Below are 19,997 nucleotides of genomic sequence, written 5' to 3'. Positions count from 1 at the left end.
TTTTTTTTGTCAAATTTTGGCTATTGTATATTTGAGCTAATTGTATATCAATGTTTATATCTGAGAGTTTTGTTTATTTTTGTAAACTTGTAAAAATGTTAAATTTCTAATAAAAAATCTATAAAAAAAAAAGAATTGTCAAGTCTAGGTGGAACACAGCCCACAGAGATGAGGGTGCTTTAGCAGCAGCTGAGCTGAAGCAGTTGTTAAATTCGGCGGGGTTCTGCAGCGGTGTGCTGGGTTGGACATGTAATTGGAAACTCAGACTGCGGTACGACATGAAACCAAGGTTGTGAACAGTCTGGTTTAGTTTCAGTCAATTGTCAGGGAGAAGCTGAAATCAGTGGCTGAGGAATTGGACTTGTGATGGAGTTCAAAGCTGAACTCCAGTCTTCTGAATGTGTGATTTGTGGAAATTTCTGCTCATTCACTACTTGATATCAGACAAAACTTAAGAGACGGCAAAGAGGTTGAGAGTGGCGGTGATGAGGTAGGGTTGAACACCGATGCTGTGTTCTCAGATAACTGCTTAAGGGCAGCATATAGATGAAAAATAGGAGTAGGGTCAAGGATAGATTTGAGGGGGACATTAGAGGTAGTGGTGTGGAAGTGGAAAAAAACCCTATGTCCATGTCATTGTCTGTGGTTAGAAATGGACTTTTTTGTTATGATTGCTGGTGCAGGCAGCCTCACTGAAGAAACACACACAAGTACACCGACTTGAGGGAGTGCCAATTGCTGAACTATTATGGAGTTTGTCTGACAGGAAATTGATTGGTGTCTCAACTATTAACACCTGCTTGTTAGTATGAAATGCAAACATTTCTCACCATTGTGTCTTTAATCTTGGCTGATTGGCAGCTGTTTAATCAGTGACCTTTGGTCTGAAATCTATGATGGTGGCTGTTCTAGTGTGAGGTTTATCGGAAATTCAGTTTGCTAGGAATTTAGTCATTTATACACGATATCATAATCGGCAACACATAACTCTATTTCAATGGAAAACCTGAGAATATTTGTGCAGAAAAATTTACCCTTTGAGCATTTTTAGCCATGAACATTCTATTTTTAATTTCTTTCAATGGCTGATTGATTGTGAATAACGTTTTACTTGGTTTTCATTTATATGCATTAACTTTTATCAGTGATCGAACTCTCCAGATTAGAGATATCCAGATAGAAAATAAACTCTTAAGAGATTGAGAGGAGAGTGAAGCAGAATTTTTTTTTACACTGAAGGCTGTGGAATATGACTATCTGGTTTAGTGATTAAAGCAGAGGCAATGTCAACATTTGGGAATAGCTTCAATTGGAAGCTGAAGGAGTATCTTGGATTTGGGAATAGGCTAGGTACATATATCATGATTCCAACTCAGGTAATAATGACTGAATTGCAAACAAAGCAAGGGTATGTAAGAAAAAAAATTGTCACACAGTAATTAGTTAGGATATAAAATGCGCTACTCAAAAATGTGGTGGAGACAGTTTCAGTTGAGGCAATCAAGAGGGCGCTAGATTGTTATTTGGATAGAAATGGCATGCAGGGTGATGGTGAAAAGGCAAGAGATTGGCACTAGGGAATAAACTAATGAAGGCATGCTAGGCCGAATGGTCTCCTTCAGCACTGTAACAATTCTGTCATTCTGTGCTTGGGTCTATGATTCATCAGATATTCTGGTATTTACTCATTTTCACAAGTAACATTTCCTATCTCTGTGATTTTGGGTGGTTTGTGTCATCATAAAAAGGGAACGGTTAACCCAGGGCAAAAAATGGGTCCAGTTCCAACTCGATACGAGTTGCTGTCTTTTGAAATACTTAAAATCTTGCCCAAATTTGGCAGACCTCGAGTTCCAGGTTTCAGTTAATTTCAACTGCAGTATGTTTTTTGGAAGCTGTCTTCTTGTTTACAAGCAAGGTAATGAGTTTTGGGACAAAACCAGAATCTCAGGTTAATACTCAGATGTACCACTTTATTTAAAATACCATGTTATCATGATCTTGCCAAAACTACTAATGGAGGAGGTTAAGTGTTAGAACAGCAGGATACAGGAACAGGAGCAGGCTCCTCCATCCTTCTCCACCATTCAATCAGATTGTGGGCCTCAGTGCTGATTTCCTGCTCAATTTCCCAATCCCTCAATCCCCTTAAGTCCAAATATTTATCCATCCAAATGTGAGTATGCCCAATGACTCAGATTCCACAGATCGCTGAGGTACAACATTCCAAAGATTCATAATTCTTTAAGAGAAGGAATTTCTCTTCATCTCAGTCTAAAATTATCAACCTTTTTACGCAAGAATATGGCCCCTAGTTCTAAACCATCCTAGCAGGTAAGGCAACCTATCAGCATCTACCCTCATCTTCCTCAAGAATCCTACATGTTTCATCACAATCATCTCTTGTGCTCAACTCTGGACAGTATAGGCCTAAATTGCTCAGCCCCTCATCATCGGACAACTCGCTCATTCCTGGAATCAATCTAGCAAAATATTGTTGTACCATCTCCAGTGCATAAGTAGACCAAACCTGTACAGTAGTCTGGATGTGAAAACACAATAAGTCTCTACTTCCAATCTATTACTATCCATAACTCCTTTAGTCAGTCATGGATGGATCACTTTCTCGATGAAATTTATATTTCCCAATGGAGTGCATTTTCTTTGAGTGTTTTGAATTTCTTTTAAGCTTTCTACTGCCTATTAACTGCCACCTTTTAATCTATTTTCCCAACCAACCTGATCAAATTATACATAGTTGGATTATTCTAAAAGATTTGTGTTACATAACTAGGTTAATCACATTCAAACTTAACAGGACATTTTAGTACAGTATGAGCACTAAGCTCCAGAGGATCTTTAACAATGAGGTTACTAATAAGCCTATCTCATTATATAACCCAAGATCTAAAGTAGCCTTAATGCTGGTTGGTTCCATGTTATATAATTCTAGGAAATCTATCGCAATATATTCCATAAACTCTCTGCTAGGATACATTTATCAAGTTGATTTATCCAACTGAAGCAAAGGTTAAGGAGTGCATCTTACTAATGAGGTAGAACTGGAAAACTAACTACCTATTCTGCCCCAATGATGACCCGCTCATCCACTTCTGGTCCCAAATTATCACATGTCATTTCCACTCAGCGAATATCCCAGAATTGAATGAGATCCCTTGTACTCACGCCATCTTAAAAAAAAAACCCATTGTGCACCCAGAAAGGCATTGTCTGGAGCCACCCTGTACGGTACCTAACATTTGATCCAGACATGGCAGAGAGAGGGAAATTGTAGGCATGCTGTGGAGGTCCTGCAGGACAGGGTGGTGCAGAGGCAGGACTTAGTTTTCCCCAATGTCCACAGTTGAGTCCACAGAACCAGATCATGACAGCCTAGTCTGAGATTGCCACCCAGAGTAGTACAGTTTTAGCTGGAAGAATGCCCAGCACTGCAGAAAGAATGCCAATGTCCTTCTCTCCTCTGCCAGTACAAGTGGCACCATCCTCCCTCTCTGATATTCCACACTCACTCTATCTCTGCTACGGTACACACCTCCCACATGGCTCATTCTTTACCAACCACACTAATGCCTGCAACATCTTCCCTCTCTCGGTATCAGTCACCCCAACACCTGACACCACTAACCTTGCAGGCCCTCTGCACTGACTGCCCATTTACTCGGCACATCTCTTCACCTTCACCAAACAACTCTGCCATCCACTCCCTCTCTCATTCCAGGGCAGAATGGCACATGATGGGTGGTGGGATGTCTGGCATTCAGCTCTGCGTGCTGTATGTGGCTAGCATACTGACTCAGACTGGTCCAAGTGGCTGACCGACCATGTCCAAGCCCCTGAACTGGAAATGGAAGCTGCTTTTGACTTACTCTGCTGAGACCCCCGTGCCCCAGAGCTATTGCCATTGACTTCACTGTTACCTGCAGACAGCAACAGCAAGCTTCTTGTCGTTATGTCTGCTCTAAGTGGCAAAGTAGCCTCTGACTGAGGGAGCAAAGCATAAAAAGGCAGTGCAAGGATGCTGTGAGCATCCAGAAAGCTCTCAATCGCTCTGAGCATTAAGACAGCGAGTGAAGGGCCTGGACATGCAGCCTGCTTTAGCCCTTGAGCAGGGTATGTGTCCCTGAGTGCACAGTGTCCTTGTTGCAGTGTTACAATGACAGCTCTTGGTGCAAGCTGAAATGCAGCATTGAAGGCAGACGTGTCCCGCAAGTGGGTTAGAGATGTGCCATGAGGGCTTTTAAGAGGCTGGCACATGTTGGATGCCAATGTCTGTGAAAAATGGGGCATGCATGGCCACTACCACAGACTGTGCCCTGAGGTATAGGTACCCAGTGTCCAACATAAAGGTCATTTGGAGCATGCAGCAAGATGAATTCGCCAGATACCCAGTTTGGTTTCCATGTCGAGTTTTCTTAACGTTTAGTTTGTTTGCTGAGTTTGGTAAGATAGAAAGCTGAATATTAGTGAGGTGAGATACCCTGTCAACTTGACGCTTAACATGCAATAACCTGGTTAATTGGCAACTTGCCCCCACTGCCCGATGAGAAACCCACCATTCTGCTTGTAAAAAGCATAATAGATGGAACCAGATGCTGTCAATATTGAGATCAGCCTTGCAGGAATTCCCATCTGATGTGCCACAAATGTTGCCATATTCCACATAGTTCAGACCCCTGTAAGATTCCACCCAAAGTATCCACTTGACGTCTTGAAGTACAGCCTTTGAACATTGAGGCCACTTCATTTTCAAAACCTGATCACGTAAAATACCAAATTTTAATATTTATTTTGTTTACTGTACTGCACTTAACCCTTGATCATGTTACTGTAACAATTCCTGTCAAACTGCAATATCTTAACAAAAAAGACAAATGCTGCAGCTTTGTTTGCATGTAGATCTGCAACCGTATGAAAAGCAGATCCAAAATATTCTTACGTATTGAACAGTTTTTCACCTTCTTATTCAGTGTCCGAGTATTCAAAGCACTCCTTCCAGATCGCAGAAGAACAAGCAGGTTTTTGGCTGCAACTATTTCTTGTGGGCAGCCAAGAAGTGGCAGGATCCAGGTCCCATTCATCCCTGCCCTGATCACTCTCAGCCCATCAGAGGAAAGCAGTCCAACATTCACCCTCAATTTTCTAGTGATCTGCTGAGGATGGACTCTAGGCGCTCATAGCTCACCAGTCTTCTGAAAACGAAGGCTATTTATTCTGGGGAGACCTATTCCACCACATGCATCATTGTCTACACTCAGTTAGTAAGCAACCTGGAGTCAATTTTCACCTCTCATCTCTGATTATCATCAGTGCTCAAAATTCAAAAGCCACGTTAGAAAAATGCAATTTCCATAAACGCTGACTTAATATAAGTTGCGGTAATATCTTGGAAATAACTTAATTGCAAAACGCACACCATAAAATATAATGTTGGAGAAGTTTTTATTGCAGAGATTTTCAGTTAAAATATGGGATAATTTTCATTTCCAGTTTTAGGTCATTCTAAAGATTTGTGCATCCTATGAAGACAAGGTTACACTGTGGAATTTATTGGTCAATCTTCAGTAACTAAACAGTGCTACTGACAAATTGGGACTGGTTAGCTTACTTGGCTCGCCCTGTGATTCTGAGTAATGTCAACAGCATGGGCTCAATTCCCATTTTGCTGAGGTAGACTTAGGGTCTGCCACCTTGCCCTGCCCCTGAGAGTTGTAGACAACAGCAAAAACAAATACTAAGAAAACACATCAGGACGACAGACCCACTGACTGTTGTCAAGTGTAATGACCTCAAGCAGCAACTTGTTTGGCTACTCTTGGGAATACACTGGAATGTATGAAATATTGGCCTGAACATGCCCCTGATTATATTGCTGAAATTTGAAAATGTTTGAGGATTGGTGAAGAAGAATATAATTCTTTTTGTGCTATAGTATTCCAACAAAAGTGGGTATACCCCACTTTTCTGACAGTTTTACAGTCATTCATATCATTCAAATGCACAACAGTATTCAAGTTAAACATACTCCTGGTTTTTCTCAAAACATTTTAATCAGGTTCTCTGGTTCTTGGCAACTGCATGATGTCACTATTACTGCAGCTCAAGCTGTATATTACAGGACGAATGTGGCCACATCAAAGGAACAAGCACTTGCTTAAAACCGAATGAGTGCAAATACTGGAAAACTGAAATAAAACCATAAAATGCTGAAATAAAACAATAAAACTCAGCAGGTCAGGCAGCAATTGTGGAGAGGAAGGCAGAATGAACATTTCAAGTAGATTAATAAAAAAAATCCAAGAACTGTGGATGCTGGAAGTCTGAAACAAAAACAGAAATTGCTGGAGAAACTCAAAGTCTGGCAGCATCCATGGAGAGAAAACAGAGTCAATGTTGTGGATCCCATTCTGATGAAGGGTCATTAGACTCAAACCATTGACTCTGCTTTCTCTCCATAGACACTGATGGACCTTTTGAGTTTCTCTAGCCATTTCTGGTTTTCTTTCACATTGATAAACTGATTAAAAAGTCTTTGACAATGAATCGTTAACTCATTTTTCCCTTTCCATAGCTACTGCCTGACCTTGACTCTACATCATTAGTTTTCTTTTAGTAATGCCAAGAGTAATGTTGAAAAAGAGTCAAATATTTGTTGCAATCTAATTGGATTTATGAGCTAACCTGAGAACAGGGATCCAATTTTTGTGGTAAACAGCAGAGGTACATGCATCTGACTTTAATTAAGAAAGTAGGAATAATGATTTTAAACTGCTTTATTATTTAATAAATAGACTTGAACACTATAATCATCAGCAAACATCTCCACATTTTAAAAATCTCCTTATGATGGTTAGCTGTAGGTTCTGATGGAAGGTTATTGATCTGAAATGTATGAAGACTGCAAAAATGCGAAATGTGGTGGGCAGGCATCTGAATTAAGCTGGAGCCAAACCTTTGACTTCCTGATGGTGGGTTGAGATGCAGAGATTAAATCAGTGGTGTGTCAGGCCTCATCTCATCCTATGGCAGGTTACTGTGTGACCTCAGATATCATGAATACTCATTAGTGAAATACATTTTTAAAAATGGCATCTGCTGTCACAATGAAATTAGCTGTATAATGAGAATCTCATACTGTCTGCTGCACATTCACTTGAAAGATGGTGTGTGCCACTCAGCTTTGTAAAGCTGCGCCTGAGTGTTCCATGCTGAGCTGTACAGCATGAGGAAGGGAAGCAGGGGAATGGCAGCTTGTGGTTGGTGAGGAGAAATCAGTGGTGTGGAGTGGAGTTTTGGGGAATGTCACAGTGACTCAAAGAAGGATATAGAGTAGGTTTGGAGCATGGAAGTGTGGAAGACAGAGGGACTTCATCTCCAACTGTGATGGGAACAGTAGTCATATAATGTAAGAAAGTGTAGGACCTAAAGGATGGTGACAGTCCTGTCTCCATGTGGTTCAAACTCAGGGAGTTAGCTGACAGAATCCTTCCAAGGTTCTGTGTTCACTTACACTATTTAATAATTCTTACTGATCTCGGATAATGTCCTTTATAGTGTATTGAAGCCTGCAGCTTTGGCTATGTCTCACAGAGTGATGTATACAACACTGTACACTGAAATGAACTTTCAGTAAAGACAATGCAAAATTTATCATTCTTTCTTTTTACAGTAAAGAAATAGCCCAAACTCTCCTGACAACATCAACACATGCCATTCATGAGACATGCCATGACATTTAGCTCTCTGACTAATCCAGTTTCAACAAATAAAGATGGTGCACACACATGAAAGAAGTGAAAAGCTTAGAAGTGAAGTTTAAATTTAAAAAACAGCCCAGTCACTTTTGAGCTTGTAGTATTTCTTACGTCAATAGCAATGATTGGGCAAGAAAGTTGTGGTGGTTTAGAAGAACCTCCATATTGGACCATCTTACAGGCCACTCATGCCTGTTGCATTGCCAGCTGATGGCAGCTTTCACCACTGAAAAGCTTCCTCATCCATCACATGAGCTTGTGTCTCCTGGTCACACGGCCTGTACTTTACCTTTTGATTATAATCGAGTGAGACCCAGCATGAGAGCAAAAGTAGCACCCACTTCCTGTTCTACCATTGGGAATGGCACACCACAGATACAATTCTGCCCTTTGTTTCTCTCTCCACAGCAGCTGCTTGATCTACTGAGTTTTTGCAACATATTTATTTTGTTTTCAGAGCACTGACTTGAATTTCTTTCAAAATGAGGCTGTGAGCAATTGATCAGGACAATAGTTTTAATTCTAAGCAAAACATGCTGTTACTCTCAAGTTCCATGGTAATTACTATTATTTTTGTATACAACCATTTTATTACATGCTCAAGTTTTCAGAGAAGAAGGAAAACAGAAGCACTGCACTCATGTTCCACACTAACACGCACATGCACTGTACCATAATCTGCCATACTTGTTGCAGAGGCGGGGGTGCTGCAACCTAGCAACCAGTCTGCAGTGTTTAAAATAGTCATGGTATCTCCTGAAGGGGGAAAGTCAGAATTGCATTTAGTTTGAGATTTCAGTAACATTTTATTCCTTATCATGATACTAATACATTTAATTATACAAATTGCAATCGTACAAAAAAATGATGGAATATGTTAAATGAGCACATTTACAGGTAATGTAAATGCCAAATCCCCTGCAGTGGAGCACACAGTGGTGGAGTAACAACCTATATTTTGGCATAATGAATTACCCTGTAAAAGCACATTATAACAGGTGACAATAAAATAATGATGAATCATTAGCTCGTCAGGTCTATTAGTAATGAACAATTGAGAAAAATAAGTGACAGATAAATCACTAACAGAGAGCAGAGGGGAAGCTGGGTGTAATGGTAATGTCACTGGACTAGTAATCTGTAACCCTGAGCTAATGTTCTGAGGACATGAGTTCAAGTACCATCATGGCAGATAGTGAAACTCAAATTCACCTAAAAAGTCTAATTTAAGTGTTTTTAAAACCCCATCAGAGTCACTGATGTCCTCCAGGAAAGGAATTCTGCCCCTCTTATCTGGTCTACATGTGACTCCAGACCCACAACAATGCAGTTGACTCTAATCAGCCCTCAAAGTAATTAGGAGTGCCAGCCTATCCAACGACATCCACATCCCATGAATAAAATAAGGTTTAAGATATTGTAACGAAGATATATTGAGCACATTTGCTTACTGTAAGCCCCAGTTTTCCCTAACCTGCACATTCATTAGTGTAAGTGGTTTAATTTAGCTAAATAAATAACAGCATGTAGTTCAGCTAAGCCACAGAAATTATGTAAACCAAATCTAAATAAGATATCAAAGAAACAGGATGTTTCCCCTCGGTACCACCACCTGTTGGTTTTTCTTGGCCTTGCTGCATCTCAGTGAATCCAACAAATATCTTCGGAAACGTTTTGTTGCCTCTGGCAATTTGGCAAACAAAATGATAGGCGACGTGTGGAGAATGAATTGCGAGAGACGACCACAAGTTGAAAAATCACTGAATCCCAAACCTAGTTCTGACACCACTAGTTAGATAATTTTTAATTTCTTATAAAAATAAATAATAATTAAAAACAAATTTGTGTAAAATAAAATCATGGTTAAATAAGAATGCTTATTAAGCAAACCCCTATTTACTAGCTTGGAAGGCTGAATTATCCTCTTCCCTGTCTTTCAGTTCACTCTCGGTATCAGTAAGATACAATCCATTACTGTACATTTACAGTGCAGTCAGAACAGGCTAATATAGATGAGGTTATTGCACAATAGTCTTATTTTGAAGTGCGGGTGCAAAATGATTTACATATACATTAATAGATGCAACTAGTTAATAATATACAATCAGCAACAGCAATGACTGGTGGGATATTTATTGCCCCATTCATTACATTAAAACAGGAAATTAGAATGACCCCTTAGGTCAAGGGTAAACAAATGTTAGAGAAAAAGGGAAAAAGTAATTAAAACTCATAAATCACAGTTCTGCACCCCATGTCACACATACTGCAATAATTCTCTTGCTCAAAAAAAAGGATCATTTGAGAATTAGATCAGGAAATGGCAGCAGGATTGATTTACAATGACACTGGAGATTACATAATTTATGGCGCAACTCTCAGTTTTGGAGTTTTCCCAAATCCAGTAGCTCAACTTATTATGGTCTGTGGACTTTTCCCATATAATCAAAAATAAAGAGAAATTAAAGTCTACAGAGAAACAGAAGAAGATGTGTCAGCATTTAGGAAACAGAAAGCTGCAATTAATTTATTTAAAAATACATTCATGTGCTAAATCGATAATACAATTACTATTTATGGTCACTTTTTATATACACAGAATGTGGAAAAATTAGCAATTTTATTTCTACATGATATATCATTCACATCAATGGAATAATAACAATAAAAAGAAGTAAGTAGTAATCTGATCATAGTTTGAAGAATATCAAATTAAATGTGTGAAGGATCAGATGAACATCAGATGAGTCAAAATGTTGTACTCATTGTTGCTTTCTGTCTTAGTCCACGTAAAATTAGAATTAGTTTCGTTTTCAGTAGGTAGATTTTTTCACATATTAAATCACTCACTTCTTAAACTATCGTCCTTTCATCTCAAAATATGGGATTGGAAGTTGTCAGTACCAGCCAATCAAACGTGTGGCAAGGTGAACTGAAAAAGCCAGTAACTGGTTGACCAGAAATTTCTTGTGACCAGCATTAATTGTGCATTGCTAGGAAATTTAGACATAGAAATTAATAGCTAAGTATATAGAAGGGGTAACACATAGTAGCAAGTAGGATAGGTTGAGACATACAGGCCTAAAAACTGAGAACTATTTAAAACTTACAAAGAAGGACAGGTCTACAAAGAAGGACAGGACTACAAAGAAAATGTATGAAACAGGAAGTCCTTTAACCGCGTAGAGATACGATTGTGATAAACAGACCAAGAGGAAATCTGTTTAAAATCATGCATAATGTTGCAAGAAACTAATCACTGTAATATAGTGGAGAACTGTTCTGAACCAAAAAGAGGAATGATTATTATAAAATGTGCAACGTGGAAGAAGTAATTAACCTCAGACAGAGCACAACGACAGCAGAATGTGCCAACCATAGACTTTTCTGGTTTTACATAGAATTACAAAGTAATAGTTTCAGGTGACTTACAGTCACATGCTAATCAGGATCCCTGCGTACCTGGAAGAATTCTAAAACTTACATGTGGGACAAACTACAACTGGGGAGACAGTCTTTTCATCAGCCCTGTATACATACTTATATAATAAAAAGTTGTCTTGTTCGGCCGCTCAGCCGTCTGGCTCTATGTCATTCAGACATTACAACATACATAATCAAAAGTTATTGTGGAAAAGAACAGCTCATGGTGTAGGGGATAACATATTGGCATGGACTGAAGTTAGACCAGTTAATAGGAAACAGAAAATAGGCATAAAAGGATGGATGTGAGGAAATCGAAAACTGGCATCACTTCAAAATGGAAGTGCCTGTTTAAGACAGAGACAAGGAGGAAACTTTTCCTCTGAGTGTCCTGAGTCTTTGGAATAGCCTTCCTTAAAAGGAGGAGGAAGCAAAGTCATGTATATTTTTAAGGCAAAGGTAGGTAGATTCTTGATAAGAGGTGAAAGGTATCCAGAAGGCCAAAGCTTGGAGTAATCAGATCTGTCATTATCTTATTAAATGGCAATGAGGGGTTGAGTGGCCTAGGCCTGTTCCTAAGTTGTATGCTTGTCTAGTCCTCAGGCAACAGAAAATCAGATGAGCTGATGGTTTTTGAAAGTTGTAGTTATAAAGGCTTCATGTTTTCTTGTTTCTCGAAGATGGTATATATAAAACAAAGAAGCTGCTAAAACCAACTTAAACAGTAATGTTCCACACACAAAAAAAACAAGTTTGAAGCATGCCGGAAGTTCCCTTATTCGAAGGGTAATTTGTTTAAGATTGCTTGAAGAGCTGCTGTAGTTTTTTTGTGCATTAAACTCTTTGCTCCTACTTAATACCTTAAGTGGTTTTGCTTAACCATTGATGTCAGAATCACCAGCGTTTGGAAGTATTAGAGGGAGCAGGTTTGAAACGGTGGTAAGGGTTATGTAATTTAAAGAATTATAGTGAGATTCCTGCACATAGGATGCAGTTACAATAATAGACAGCAGGGACACTTGGTCTGATTGTACCCACTGTTAATGCTTATTTATGTTCTATACCTTTGAAAACAATTTCCAGTTTGTTCGCTGGCTGCTGGTGGAGGTCACTTTGTTACTATACAGTATTCAGAGTGAGCGAGAGAGTGCCTGTACTATTAAATCAGCATTCCCTTAATTCACTCAATCTCCACCTGCCTCTGGTCCGCTGTGGGATCAAGGTCAGGAACAGATCCAAAAATGAGTCAGTTTGTTGACTGCATCTGAAATGCACTGCTCCTTGGCATTCTTGCAGGTATGAGTTGGATAGATTTCAGTTTACAAATTTGCATATTACATCTGGGTTAGATTTATTGGACCCTGTGATTTTGTTTTGAAGTCAGACTTAAAATATCTATAACCATTCCAGGATACGTTTATTTTTTGGCTTGAAAGACAGTACACTCCAAAAATTCAGAAAACACACTGAGTGAAAGAGAAAAGATACTTTTCTGGAAAGGGTTCAAGTCCCTTTAGAAAGTGAACTTTGTTTCTTCAGCATTCACATTTACCTTTGGTAAGTTCTGAATGTGCTAGTGTTGCAAGCAGCACTTTTGTGTACTTTAGGTTATGCCTTCTGCATGAATGGCATGGAATGCTGGGCATATTTACAGCTTAACTTATGAAGTTCTTTTCACAGGTCAGAGGGCCTTTAGGGCTGTTTATGCTCTGTCGGGTTTTGGATACTTTTTCTTACATTATTACACTTCAAAAATAATTAATTGGCTGCAAACCCACTTAGGGGCATTCATAGATTGTGAAAGGTGTTGACAGAAAGGTGCTCTTTCTTTTATTATTTTGTCAGTTTCCAAGGTTGACATGTCTGCATCACTGACAATCCTAAACAGACAGCTGAAATTAACGTAGTATAACAGTTACAGAATGGCAATTACTGTTGGTTTAACGTAGATGAGTTCAGCAAAATTCATCCATGTTTAATACCGTCAATACAATTAACATTACAAGTTATTTCTCAAGAATGCAGGGCTTTTAGAAAGCAGTTGTAAAAGTCATTTGAAATTATATCCAAATATTCAGCTAAAGAAATCCTTTGGGCGTTGTAAGGTACATTCATTCTCACTATTAGCATTGCACAAATATCATTACTAATGATTCTTTGTTAAACCCATTTTAGAAATGTAATAAGTTGTTATAATAAGTTATTATTGTTTACCCACACTCTCGAGTTGTTTCCTCAAGTTGTAGTGAATCATTTCTTCGTGACAAACTAAGTGCTGCAGTTTTATGGTCCTGACTGGAATCAAATGAGCCTGGAACAAAAATGATCACTGAATGGCCAATCAGCCAATTAACAGGATTGTGGGCTTATTGAGAAGCTGTTTTTGCCAAGTCTTTTACATGTTTATGGAGCTGGATGAACTCTAAGAGCTGCTGGGTTCATGGTGGTGTAAAGCATCATGGGTTGAAGATGGCAGGAGTAATGGGTAAGTAAAATGGTTTTGTCTTTTCCAAGTTCATTATGAAAGCCTTTAGCATGTCATGTATTTGTGTCTGTTAAAGTGAGTCATGAAACTGCTATGATTGGAATACATTAAGCACTATGTTTGCCAAATTGTGAATTTTGCAAATTGACAAGTTGTCTGCGAATTTTGTGAAGATTTGTAGCTCAGGTTGTGGTTCAGGTTGGACGTTTGCTCGCTGAGCTGGAAGGTGTGTTCTCAGACATGCTAGGTAAAATCATCAGTGAGCCTCTGTTGAGGTTGCTGCTGTGTATTGGTCTGTTGTGGTGGGTGATATCATTTCCTGTTCTTTTTCTGAGAGGTTGGTAAATGGGGTCCAAATCGATGTGTTTGTTGATGGAGATCCGGTTTGAATGCCAGACCTCTTGGAATTCCTATGCATGCCTTTGTTTAGCCTGTCCCAGGATGTATTGTCCCAGCTGAACTGATGTCCCTCATTGTCTGTGTGTATGGATACTAGTGCTAGTTGGTTGTGTCTTTTGGTAAACCAAAGAGGAAGAGAACAACAACAGACTTCCCTTCCTAGATGTCACAGTAGAATGAAAAACCAATGGAGAGCTGCAGACCAGCGTCTACAGGAAAGCCGCACACACTGACCAGATACTCAACTACAGGAGCAATCATTCCAACACTCAAAAACAGAGCTGCATCAGGACATTATTTATTAATTCATTGGAAAATGTTCTGCAATGCACCCAGGAACTGGGAGATGCCAAAGAAAAGCACCTATACAATGTATTCAAAAACGAGTACCTGATAAGCACAGTCTGCCAATTAGATTAGATTAGATTAGATTACATTAGATTACATTACAGTGTGGAAACAGGCCCTTCAGCCCAACATGTCCACACCACCCCGCCGAAGCGCAAACCACCCATACCCCTACATTTACCCCTTACCTAACACTACGGACAATTTAGTATGGTCAATTCACCTGACCTGCACATCTTTGGACTGTGGGAGGAAACAGGAGCACCCGGAGGAAACCCACGCAGAGACAGGGAGAACGTGCAAACTCCACACAGTCAGTCGCCTGAGGCGGGAACTGAACCCGGGTCTCTGGCGCTGTGAGGCAGCAGTGCTAACCACTGTGCCACCGTGCCGCCCACACCACTGTGCCACCGTGCCGCCCACACCACTGTGCCACCGTGCCGCCCACACCACTGTGCCACCAATTCTTACACAACAAACCTAAACAAGAAGACACAATACATCCAGAGACTCCATACATTAAAGACACCTTGGAGATGACAACCAGACTACTCCGGCCTCTTGGCATCATGGTAGCCCGCAAACCTACCAACACACTGAACCAACTCTTGACGAATCTAAAGGACCCCCCATCAACAACAAGCAGAACGAAAGTCATATACAAAATGGCGAAAGTGAGGACTGCAGATGCTGGAGATCAGAGTCAAGATTAGAGTGGTGCTGAAAAAGCACAGCAGGTCAGGCAGCATCCGAGGAGCAGGAAAATCAATGTTTCGGGTAAAAGCCCTTTGTCAGTCATATACAAAATACCCTGCAAAGACTTCAACAAACATTATGTCGGACAGACTGGCAGGAAACTAGCCACCAGGATACACTAGTACTGACTAGCCAACAAAAGAGATGAGTGGAGATTATGACACTAGTATCTTTACTCACAGACAATGAGGGACACCAGTTCAACTGGGACAACACATCCATCCTGGCACAGGCTAAATAAAGACATGCACGGGAATTCCTAGAGGCCTGGCATTCAAACCGGAACTCCATTTAAAAAACACATCGATTTGGACCCCATTTACCTACCTCTCAGAAAAAGAACTGGAGGTGATATCTTCCACCACAACAGACCAAGACACATAAATAGAAAGCAGGACAGTACAATAGTGCTTCACCGGACACTTACTGATGATGCTACCCAGCATGGCGACGAAGCATCTGAGAAGGAACCTTCCAGCTCAGCGAGCAAACTTACAACTTGATAATATGTCACATAAAAGATCAACATTTTAATTGTGGAAATGTTTTCCGATGAATTAATAAATCTAATCTCATGGCTAAAAAGGGTAGTATATATTTCTCATTATTGAAACGGTAGCCTAATATAATAACAACGTGTACATATTTAATCTTTTCCCATTACATCTCAGAGATCAGCTGAGATGTCAGTTCTGAGGTCACTTTGTTTTTCTGGGAGTTTTACAGACTCTTGCTTGCAATCAAACTGCCTAATCATTTTATAGATTCTTGACTCTATTTACATAGCTGATCTGAACAGTCTGTGTGAAAACTTAGAGAATTTAACGGGGTCCTGGCTGAAATCCAACTGCCAAACTATTGTACAAATGGACTATGCAGCTGGTTTCAAGTTTATATACTATAAAGAGGTGTTCTGCTATTCAATGGTTTTCAACTGTTAAAGTATAGTTTGTTATTTTCATAAATTAGACAATGGGTAAGGTGGCAGAGATTTGGGAGTGGAGAGCTTGTTGTAATAGCAGCCCAGAGGGTGACAAAGCTAAATTAGCTTAAAAGTATTCACTAAACCCTAAAGGCCAATTTAAAGACAGCCTGGAGTAGGTTACTTTGACATGGAGATGAGTGGAGATTATGACATTTCTCTGATTTTTCAGGTTATCTAGGTATGTGTTTTTTTTAGGTGTTGCAGTTTTAAAGCTAACTGAGTTCTGAACTTGGTTCAGGCAGCACACATGCCATATGACCCCAGACAGTTAGGCCAGGAAATGTTCTTGGAAGCCATTGATAGTTCAATGTAACTGACAGTGGGTGAAAGAAGTCAACAGGCAACATTTGCTTTACTAAGCTGAGGAAAGGCAAAACTTAGAGAAATTCAGCGACAGCTTAGTGAGGCTAGTGCTTTGGTAAAAGCTGAAGTTGTGTCAAACTCTTGGGAGCAATCTCAAGACTCCTGGCGAATGTTGTCTCAGGAAAAAAGTACTGAAATACCAAGATGTGAGCAGTCATTGAGGCAGTCCAAGTTGGAGAGACTTTGTATGAGGCTGTTTCCAAGGCTATATATTCTAAAAAGAAGAATTGGAATCCCTTGTAAAGGTGATACAGTTTGGAGATGTTTTCTCAACTACACTGTCACTAACATCTGGCCAGGATCTGTCTTGACTGCATTGACTGTTTAAAGTTCAGTCAATGTAGGGGAGAAGGAAATATTCAACCATTGTTTGCTAATCCAAAGTTACTCATTTTATATCTGAGTGTAAGAATCTAAGTTGTACACATGGTGTATACAAATTCAAACTGCAAATTTAGAATTATTGTCTTATATGCTCAGTACAGTATATCATTTTAGCCATGATCACCTATGTGTGTGTATTTTGAGGTGCATTTAATAAAGACTTATTTTTTAGGAATTTCTATGCAACCTATAAATCCTGACACTTATTTTTTAAGCTTTGGTTCTTCCACACATTTCATTCTTTAAAAGATTATGGTCAATTAAGTCAGATCACTGCCAAGCTTGTCCACGTTCCCATAACACTATATAAATGCTGTAGCGACAAGAGTAGGTCAGAGGATGGAATCTTGCAGTGAGTAACTTACTGTCTGACCACCCCCCCACCCCTGCCAAAACCTGCCAACAATCTACATGGCACATCAGGAGAGTGATAGAATAAGGCTCTCAGGATCTGATAGCATTGATAATCAATGTTAACAGTCAAATCCCAAAGATGTAGATGCAGTGCTACAAGAAGTGCACCAATGACCTCCATAAATACATTTCAAATGTCTTATCCCACTGATTGCACAACAAACTTCATATACTGCTCAACGTATCAACATTCATTACTTACTGCTGCAAGCCTTAGCTTCATTTTGGAAGCTTTTGCACATGCTATTAGCTATTTAAATACAAGCCACATCTCCCATATTACACTACATCAGTGATAGCCTTACTTCTCACTTGCATTACAAGACAGTATAGTACTGGACGCACAGGATCTGGGAGACAATGTGCCTGCCTGTCCTCACCCCTATGGAAGAGACACTTCTGTCCATCACCAAAGCGACAATGGCGCAGGGGTAGGTAGTTATTGAGATGATAGCAGCAAGGCTGCCTCCTGCACACCCCACCCTCTCCCCCCCTTCAGATACGAACCTTGGTGGCAATGTTAGCCTTAGAGAGTGTGGGGGCAGAATCTGGTGAGCATCTCACTGTGATAGCTCCACAGCTGGGCAAGGAGAAACTCTCCAGGTCGCTAGCACTCAGGGACCATCTCAACCCCAGGCAGGACAGGACCGTGTAGTGTTGAGCATCAGGGATGTCACTACACAGCAAGGAACAGGAGCAAAAGGCAGGGCACATGGGGGAGAATGGCCCTCATTGCCCAGAAGCTGCAGCAGTGCAGATGGTCATGTGGGCAGCTCCAGCACCCTCAGGGTCAACTGGAGAAGTGAGCACATCAGCATCCCATCGCCTCAGCCACTGGTCCTCAGGACACAAATGATGGGACAGGGAGAGGGGAACCCAGTGAGCAGTGCGAGTGTATCCTGCTCCCATGGAGACATGGCGCAGCCAGGAGGCATGCTGCTGGAGGACAGACGACACCCAGATCCTTTAGAGATTTCCTCTCAGACATTCATGAGCTGGCAGAGCTCCTTCATCTCCAACCTATGGAAATTCATGCTGAGGGCGGGGCACTTGCATTTGTAAGAAAACCTCTCAGCAATCGAGGCAAGATGGTCTCTCAGGTTACCTAACCGAACTTCCAGGGCTGACAGACTCCATTTGCAAGCAGGTTCCCTTCACCCAAGCTACGGAGCTAAGGAGGACACTATGACACAGTGGCAGACAGAGGAGGAAGAGTTATTGACGGCTCTTTTGGTGGCATGTGTGACCAAGTAATCTACATTATTTGGTACATTTTTAAGAATTGCACCGTTTGGACTCATTCTTGGTTGTTGTCTATTTGTGTCAGCACAATGCATAACTTAATGGCCACATGAGATATTTGTGTTGAGAACCTGCTGCAGCTTATGGAAGCAAGAGGCATATAGGGGTCAATAGGTCCTGTTGTCACCATCGTCCCTCATCCTACAACATCACTGTTCTTTCCCTGGCCTATGTGTTCAGGGGATTGCTGTCAATGTGCAGAGGAACCTCGCTTATCCGAATGAGATGGGCAGGTACAATTTTGTTTGGATAATTGATTATACGGCTAATTGATTCATGCCTCTCCTCTGGGGCTTGGAGTTTCCTGAAGTTTCCTTTTCCCCGCTCTGCTTGTCTTGCTTCCTCTCTCTGTCTCAAGGTTTGTTTCTGAGCAGAGACACACACTTTGTGTAAGGGACCTGCGGTATTGCTGAGATTCACCCCACCTCCCTAGCCTCAAAGGGATTGACATAGCGAGCACTTGCTAAGTTCGCTCCCTGTTCAGGACACTAGGCAGCAGCACACCGTGCGCAATTCCCCTGCTCCCCACCCCCCACCTCCAAACCCCACCCCTGGCTCCCTCCACCGCCTCCCCCACACCCCCCTCCACTGTCCGCTCCAACCCAGCCCCAACCTGTTTGCCCCCCCTCGTATAGGGGAATGTTGGAGAGATCATCTGATACTCGTGGTTCCTCTGTAGATGGTCAGTGCTCCCTGTGGCAGGGAGGAGCCCAGCAAATAGGGAGCTGATACATCAGGATTGCTAGGGATCCCACAGGTTTCTGTACATGATAGTGGGTTTGTGCGTACTCATGTCTTCCTTTTAAAGGGAGTTTCAAAGTAACAGTATGTGCTCTTTGGTCACCGGCTTGCGGCCTTTGCCTCCATGTGTTGTTGACCTGTGAAGAGCTGTCAACCCTGTCAAAATGTGTTTTATGGATGAGATTGCTTTTCTCCATTGAATGTAGAGTACAACATAGAACAATAAGTAATAGCATTTTTTTTCTGCTCTGTGCTTAGGTACTAGATGAGTAGGTGGGTAGGTAAAGTCGGAAAATGGAGTACTGAAAGCATACACTAAATCTACCTAGGGGTATGCAACCTCCTCAACTCTTCCTGAGTCTCCTGGCCCAATGAGAAGTCTGGGCTTCCATATCTCTTGCCGCTAGGCAACGGACCCATGAATTAGTGTCCATGCAGTGGGCTCCTATTCAGCTTGCACGTAGGTCAAATAGACAGTTCACAATGTCAATCAGTGCATAGTCTTGTGTGGGATTGTCCAGCCTCACAGGAGGTTAGAATAGAGGCAGACAGGGCCTAGATATATCAACAGCGAACAGCAAACTGGTCTCTTGACTAAGCTCCTGGTGCTCACCATCTTTACTAA

The 19,997-nt window shown here is 40.9% G+C and overlaps 1 protein-coding gene across 34 annotated transcripts in view; it reads right to left on the bottom strand.

The window, feature by feature from the left end:
- Positions 1-19,997, bottom strand: part of eya4 (EYA transcriptional coactivator and phosphatase 4) — a 554,349-nt gene that overhangs the window by 159,769 nt on the left and 374,583 nt on the right. For 19 of the 34 annotated variants that reach the window (XM_043686452.1, XM_043686478.1, XM_043686430.1 and 16 more), the window contains one exon: positions 8,445-8,528. The exons of 9 other annotated variants lie outside the window; for them this stretch is intronic. In XM_043686452.1, coding sequence (XP_043542387.1) covers positions 8,445-8,528 — 84 coding nt within the window. The remainder of the gene's footprint in view (positions 1-8,444; positions 8,529-19,997) is intronic. 6 more of the 34 variants (XM_043686590.1, XM_043686584.1, XM_043686520.1 and 3 more) reach the window with 1 other exon arrangement.

The sequence above is a fragment of the Chiloscyllium plagiosum genome, chromosome 3 (assembly GCF_004010195.1).
Source record: "Chiloscyllium plagiosum isolate BGI_BamShark_2017 chromosome 3, ASM401019v2, whole genome shotgun sequence".
NCBI lineage: Eukaryota > Metazoa > Chordata > Chondrichthyes > Orectolobiformes > Hemiscylliidae > Chiloscyllium > Chiloscyllium plagiosum.
The sequence above is the reverse complement of the archived record's forward strand: the minus strand, read 5'-3'. Positions and strand labels throughout refer to the sequence as shown.